The sequence below is a fragment of the Mustela nivalis genome (genome assembly GCF_964662115.1).
Source record: "Mustela nivalis genome assembly, chromosome: 12".
NCBI classification, from domain to species: Eukaryota; Metazoa; Chordata; class Mammalia; order Carnivora; family Mustelidae; genus Mustela; species Mustela nivalis.
This window is the reverse complement of record NC_139031.1, coordinates 70868803-70876145: the sequence shown is the minus strand read 5'-3', so window position 1 is coordinate 70876145 and position 7343 is coordinate 70868803. Positions and strand designations below refer to the sequence as shown.

General features: G+C 43.4%; 1 protein-coding gene across 8 annotated transcripts in view; it reads left to right on the top strand.

Annotated features, from left to right (window-relative positions):
• Window positions 1-4065: 4065 nt before the first annotated feature.
• Window positions 4066-7343, top strand: part of CFAP69 (cilia and flagella associated protein 69) — a 53632-nt gene continuing 50354 nt past the window's right edge. For 2 of the 8 annotated variants that reach the window (XM_082692313.1, XM_082692310.1), the window contains exon 1: window positions 4404-4667. In XM_082692313.1, the coding sequence (XP_082548439.1) occupies window positions 4503-4667 (165 nt within the window). In that variant the 5' untranslated portion in view covers window positions 4404-4502. Of the gene's footprint in view, window positions 4668-7343 lie in introns of all 8 variants that reach the window. The other 6 variants (XM_082692312.1, XM_082692315.1, XM_082692319.1 and 3 more) reach the window with 6 other exon arrangements.

The window sequence follows — 7343 nt, the reverse complement described above, 5'->3', positions numbered from 1 at the left end:
ATGTTAAAAATACACTTATTTTAAAAGTAAAAAATCTGGAACTCACGATGTACTATACATTGGCTAACTGAATTTCAATAAAATAAAAAGTAGAAAATGTACATAGCTCAATATATCATTAAAACATTTAATCTACTGCTTTAAAGAGATTGCAACTTGTAACCTTAACAGAGATGTTAAATTCTGCAAAATTGCTATCAGAGTGAAGCATTTCTATTACTTCTCATATGTTTCTTTACTATTATCTTTTTACCATTTCAATAGTTAGTCATTTTACTTTTACATCCTTTTGTGTTCTGGTGTCTGGAAAATGTCCTGTGCCCTTGACTTACAGCCTTCAGAAATCTGTATTAAAGAAGGTTCCATGAATAATGATTAAACTTAAATTCACTACCTAATTTAAATACTTAAGACTTTTTTTAAAAAGACTATTCATTTGAGAGATGGGGGGGGGGGACGGAGGGAAAGAAAAGGAAGAGAGAATCTGAGAGAGGGAGAGAGAGAAGAGGAGGAAAGGAAAAGGGAGAGAAAATCTGAAGCAGATTCCCCAGTAGCACAAAGCCTGATGTGGGTCTTGATCCCACAACCACAAGATCATGACGTGAGGTGAGACCAAGAGTCACTTAACCAACTGAGCCGCTCAGGTGCCCCCACTTAAAGTGTTTTAAAAGCTTAATTGGTACACTTAACAAAAAGAAAAACAAATACAATATCATCATAAGTAAGAAAACAAAGGACATGGAAAATACACAGATGGAATATTCTGTGAAAGGCAGTTTTATGGAGATTGTTACAACTACTCCAAAATAGGAGCACCTGTGTGTCTTAGTCATTGGGCATCTGCCTTTGGTTTGGGTCATGATCTCCGGGTCCTGCGACTGAGCCCCATGAAAGGCTCCCTGCTCAGTGGGGAATCTGCTTCTCCCTCTCCCTCCCTCTAATCCCCACTCATCCTCTTTCTGTCAAATAGATAAATCTTAAAATAGATAAAAATTAAAATAGATAAAAATCTTTAAAAAAATCTACTCCAAAATAATACTAATGAAAACACACACACACACACACACACACACACTAGAAAAGTGCTTCTCAATTTTAATGTGCATACTAGTCACCTGACAATCTAGTTTAAATGGAGATTCTGCTTCACTGGGTCCCTCCTGGGGCCAGAACTTTTGCATTCCTAGCAAGCACCTAGGTAATGCTTATGTAGATAGTTCAAAGACCCCATCTTGAGGAACAGGGACTCATGTTTACCTTACTCCAGGTAGCTTAAGAAATGCTTTAATTTGGCTTCAAATCAAATTTTAAAAATAATTTATAATTTAATGAATATTTATTGAGTACTATTCACCAGACCAGGAGCATAACATCACCCAGCAATTTGTTCCACATGCGAACCCTTGGACCCCACTCAGACTTAACTGAAGCTGACTCTGTAGGTGGGGCTGAGAAGTTGGTTTTAATTAGCTTTCCAGATGGTTCTGACACATGCTAAATTTTGAGGAACACCTCTCTAGATACTTCGTTGAGGGTTTGGAGTGCAAATGTGAATAAAAGATTCTCTTTGCTTTCAAAAGTCGCTGGTAGGAAGGGGCTGGGCAGCCGAGTCAATAAATACCACTATGTGGTGTGTACAAAACCGAATGACGAAGTGGCATCTAACAGAGGATATAAAGAAGGTTCCCCCCGAAAGTCACATGAGCTGAGTTTCATAATGAGCTAGACAACTGCAGACAGTCCCATGTGCTACCTATCCAGAGGTAAGGCAGGAAGAAACTTGGTAGTTTCATAAAAAAAAATAATTCAGTCAAGATGGCTTGAATGTGGATTGTTGGGACTTTCATCCTGGTTGCTTCTCACCTGGTCCCTTCTCACTCTCAGAGTAAAGCAAGTACCTTTAGAGGTTAAAAAAAAAAAGAAGTTGGATCTTTTAACTTCCCAGGTAAGGGAGCCCATTTCTATGAAGAATTTCACTGAGAAGGAGAAGTGTTTTTAAGCGCTAGAAAGGGGAAGCTCATGGGAATTATGCTAATTAAGCATTGGAAACTGGTGCTCTGAATACAGGACAGAACGAATATATAGGTTCGTAAACAATTGAAGTAAAATAAAAATCCTTGTGTTCATATGTCAGGAAAGTGTCTGCAATTAAGTCAATAAGGAGAGTGTGACTTTCCAGTCCCTGAGCTTTATGAACCCTTACCAGATTCCGCCTGTTGTGCTGAAACACAATAGTCAGTTGATAACCCCCAGATAAACTCTGCTTTAAGTGGAAATTTTTTCTTCACAGTCCCTCCTCTTCAACTTTCCTTCTCTTGAGATGCCAGGCTCAACACACAAAGGATAAACAAATCATCCAGTTGTCAGCTCTCTACTACTATCTTGGTTTTGGGTGCCATTCTCACAGAATTCCAGTGTGTTTATTCAAGTGACTTGTCTCCTTTTGATGTGGAATACGCAACAGCAATTTAGCTGATGTTAATACACTTTACACTCCCCTGGAGTAAGAGCAACCACAGACATACTGAACCCACCTCTAGGTGTAAGGTCTGAGAGGAGCTCTAAAAACACCAATGAGTAGCTGTGAAGATAAAAGAAAAAAAAAAGAATGCTCAAGTTGAGAAGGGAGTGGTCAACAGGGTAAAATACTAAAGATAAGTACAGCAAGATGAGGACAGGAAAGTGTCCAGACTTTGACCACAAGTGTTGGTGACCTCAGGGCAGTTTCAGGGAACCGGAGATGAGAAAGTGGAATGATGAAGGTAAGTGAGGAAACAGTTACTAGAAACACTTAATTCTTTCCAAAAAGGTTGGTTTCTTTGGCTATGATTTACATCAAGTACTGCCATGCCCAATCTAGTTTTTCTGTTTCTTTTTTTATAGATTTTATTTATCTATTTGACAGGGAGAGAGACAGCGAGAGAGAGAGAACACAAGCAGGGGAGTCAGAAGAGGGAAAAGCAGGCTTCCCGCTGAGCAGGGAGCCCACAGCAGGCCTCCACCCCAGGACGCTGAGATCGTGACCTGAGCCAAAGGCAGAGGCTTAACTGACTGAGGCACCCAGGCGCCCCTTTCTGTTTCTTTTTATTTGTATTCCCAGAAATGTCATTCAGTCAAATGTCAAATGTTTGAACTGGTTAAGGAACCTTAGAAATCATTCATCAACCAGCTCATTCTACAAATGAGAGAAATGCTGGGAGGTGACGTGAAATTTATTTTCATGTAGTTTGTTATATGTAATTTTTAAGGTCATACACTTTCTAGACAATATAAAAACGCACGTTTAAATCTTGAAGAGATTCTGAAGGCTAAAAAAAAAAAGATTAAAAGGTTTAAAGTATTTTAAGATACGTTTTCATAGCCTCAGTTTGGGGGGTGATTAAGTTATACGGATTATTATCATGAGCAGCTTTCCGTTAAGATCTCTATCCTTCTTGTGTCATAACTCAGGGTACATGGATAGGTATGATAATAATAAAGATAATGATAATCCTGACCCTTTTACCTGGGTGATTATTTTACGCCAAACACGACTTTATAAGACTACCATTATCATTCTCTCCTCTCACAACAATCCTATTGGTAAGAAAAGAGAAAAACTGACGAGGAAAGATGGGAAGAGTGGGGCTTCCGTGGGTTAAGGTGCTCTAGAGTCCATGATTTAGCTCAAAAGCCTGTAACACTGGGTACAGTGCCTTGTTCGTTATTTGACTGTCTGGTAGAGCCACTAAAGTACAGAAGAGGTAAAAGGCAGGGAACGTCGGTGAGACACTGGTCGCTTCTCTGCGATGAAAAAAACTGCTCCAAAACTCTCGTGTCCGACATCCACCTCTCATCTCTCCATCCATCATTACTGATTTAAGAAGGCCCCGCGCAAACTAGCAAGACTGAGACACAGAACGCCAAGGCAACGCTGCACACGGCTACGTTCCTACGTGCCTCGTTCCCAAACGCGAGCAAACCCAGCCACTGCGAGCGTAGAGACACAGTGGGGGTTTGGGGTAGTTTGGCTCTCCCGGCTTCCATAAGAGCCGGCGCTTCTGCAGCCCCGGCCCCGCCCCTAGCAACGCGTTGGCTTGTTAACAACCGGCCAGCCCGCTGGAGCCCAGGTCTGCAGGTGGGCTGCGGCGGCGAATCGCTTCGCGGTGGCCGGGGCCACTGTCGGACCACCGGGGCTTTTCGCGCCTCTAGCGGCTCTCAGGCGGCCTTCCCTTTTCGGTGGCGGGGCTTCTTTGGGTCCTGCAGCTAAAGGAAACACTGTAGCACCGAAGGACCCTCCCTCCTATCCCTCACTCCGCCGCCGCAGCGATGTCGATGCCCGAGGCCGCCGCGACGGCGGAGGGCCAGGAGCCCGACGGCAAGATCAGGTCCAGCAGCCCTCGCCACATCCGGGTGGTAGGGGTGTTGACGGAAGACGAGGAAGCGCAGGTAGGGGCGGGTGTCTGTGCTTTGGAAGTGAGATCTGGGGGCGGGGACGAGGACTGGGGGCAGCTAGAGCAGAAATGGGGGCCGCAGTGGAAACGATCGAAACTCGCGGGACCGAGGTTCCAAGAGCGGAGCTGATTCCTCCGAGAACTGCACCGCCTAAAGGAGGGGTTGGCTGTCGTCAGCCAACCTGTCTGGGGACTTGTGGCGCGAGCCTCTCCCGGAGCGTCTGTCTAAACAGAGTAAGCGAGGTTTTGCCGCTCTTCCTCGGAAAAGTGTGACCGCGAATGTCCTGGGAGGCAAGGAAACGTTTTTAGTTGGGGGGGAGGGGGGGAAGGATTTGATGACCATTTTGTTTGTTTGCTTATATGTAGGTACCTGTTACCAAGTGATGTTCTTAATATAGGCATACATTTTCTGGTGTTTACATTTGCTGCTACTTTAAAACCTGCACCTAGAGAGGAGGAAAACGCTGTTAAAATTAGAAATTAGCCTCGTTTTCATTTGAAATAGCAAGCTGGTGATGGAATCGGAGCGAGTCGAGAGAGAGCAGAATTTATATATTTTTATACATTTTACTGTATTTGTATTTGGTTTTGAGTTTACTTTTATTATGAATACAAGATTAATTCTTCCTAATTGGTCTTTTGAGATATTTCACTTGGGAACCTTCGGCTGGATCTCCACTGGTGGCCGAGGTGTTTTATAAAGTAAAACAAGTAAACCTGTGTGTATGTGTATTTTCTCCCTTCCCTTTCTTTTTCCCTCTGCTTTCAAACACCCAAGTCGTTAACATAGTAGGGTCCCATTGTTCCTCCCTAAAGAGTATTGATCAAACCCTAAAACGTGAATACTGTGGAGGAATCCTGCCCAGCCTCCTCACACCTGATGGCGTAGGGTCACTATGGGAATTCCTTTTGAGGTGTTGCTAGTCTCAGGCTACGTCAGGAACCCTGTCTCCTACGTCCATATCCTGGAACCTTGGAGAGTTCTTTGGGAGTGGCAAGTTGATTGGGGACCTCTTCTTTGGGATTAAGTTTGAGCTGAGTACTGTCTGATATTTACACTGATATTTACCGGAGCAACAGCACTTTTGATGAGGAGGAGCGGGTGCTAGGGGAATTTACCTAATCAGTTTTGTGGAAATATTCCAGTCGGGCGGGAAGAAGGACTTTCAGGAACAGCAACTCTCCACTTCCAAGGCTGCAGGGGGTCTCAACTCTACCACCAGTCTCCTAGACACAGCACAACTGAGAAGTAGGTGAATTTGGCATCTGATGGCTCTCCTTGTTCCTTCACCTAAGAAAGGTGGTGGGGGGCAGGGTGGGGAGAGTACAAGGGCAGGGGAGGTGGCAAGGTTATATGAGGTAGGTTAGTATGGGTTAAAAAGAAAAAATGGAAAATAGTTTTAACAAGCCATTGCCAAAAGAGCCCACAATATAAAGTAAAACAAGTAAACCTGTGTGTATGTGTATGTTCTCCCTTCCCTGTCTTTTTCCCTCTGCTTTCATTATTACCACTCCTTCCAGAGCCTTGGATTGTCATCCAGAAGAAATCGATTTCTATTAGAGTTGCTAGCTTGTTGATAACTATGTAGAAGCATTAACATTTTTTAAATTACTGGAGCAGAAGAAGGCAGTTTCTCTCAAAAGAAATGAAATAAATTAAAACTTTTTAGAGCTGGGAGAAATAATCATTCAGCTTTTTTGGGTTTTGTTTGTGGTTATTTTTACAAATGAGGACCCTAAGGCCTGAGAAGTTAACAGAGTTACTCAGTTTCTTTACTCAGGTAGGGTCTAGCAGTCTTTGTCATCATTAAAATGATAAACTTTTAGACTTTTGCCTCAGACCAGTGGAGCAAAGACTCTTAGAACTCTTGGAACACTTGAGAGACAGTATATCCTGGTAGCTAAAAGTGGCTTTGGAGAGTATACCCCAGTTCATTAAGCCAGCTCCATCCTATGCTTGAAATCACAAATTGTTTACTTTTATCTATTTCCTATTTATTTTTTTATAGATTTTATTTATTTATTTGGCAGACAGAGATCACAAGTAGTCAGAGAGGCAGGCAGAGAGAGAAGAGGAAGCAGGCTCCCCTCAGAGCAGAGAGCCTGATACAGGGCTTGATCCCAGGACCCTGGGATCATGACCTGAGCCAAAGGCAGAGGCTTTAACCCACTGAGCCACCCAGGCGCCCCTATTTCCTATTTATTTTAATGTTGCTCTCATTCTAAAGAATTGGAAACCCTTTAGAGCAGTGCTTCTCAAACTTGAATGTGCATTTGGAATGCCTGAGGATGTTATTAAAATGCAGGTTATGATTCTGTGGGGCTGGGGAGGAACCCTGAATTCTGCCTTTCTTTTTCTTTTTTTCCTCAGCATAGCACATACCCTCCCCAGTGTCCCTCACCCAGCCACCCCACCCCTCCCACGCCCTCCACCCGCTCCCTCCAACAACCTCAGTTTGTTTCCTGAGAAGATTCTGCTTGCTTTTCTAACAGGTTTCCAAATTATGATGCCATTGCAAGTGGTTGGAAGACACCATTTCCCACTCTAAGTAACAATGCTTAGTGTATTATAGCTGCAGTAGGGTATGACTAGTGCTACAGAACTTCACAGTTAACACCTGGAAAGATGCAGGAGGTAGTTTCATACGGATTCACATTATAAAACAAAATAACAATAAAACGAAATTCCCACCCTACTCTGCGGGTCAGACTATGCGGTAAAACACAAGGGACACGAAGTGGAGTCTAAAAGAGCTACCTGATCTGTTTTCCTATCACCACAAGGTTTCAGTCAATCTTGGACTAATGTCACATCTTAGCACCTCTCCCTCTCTTCCCTCTCTTCTGTTTCCCACAAATAACACTTGATTGTCCTCCTTCCTCCCTCTGAGTCTCACCCCTCTTTACGAC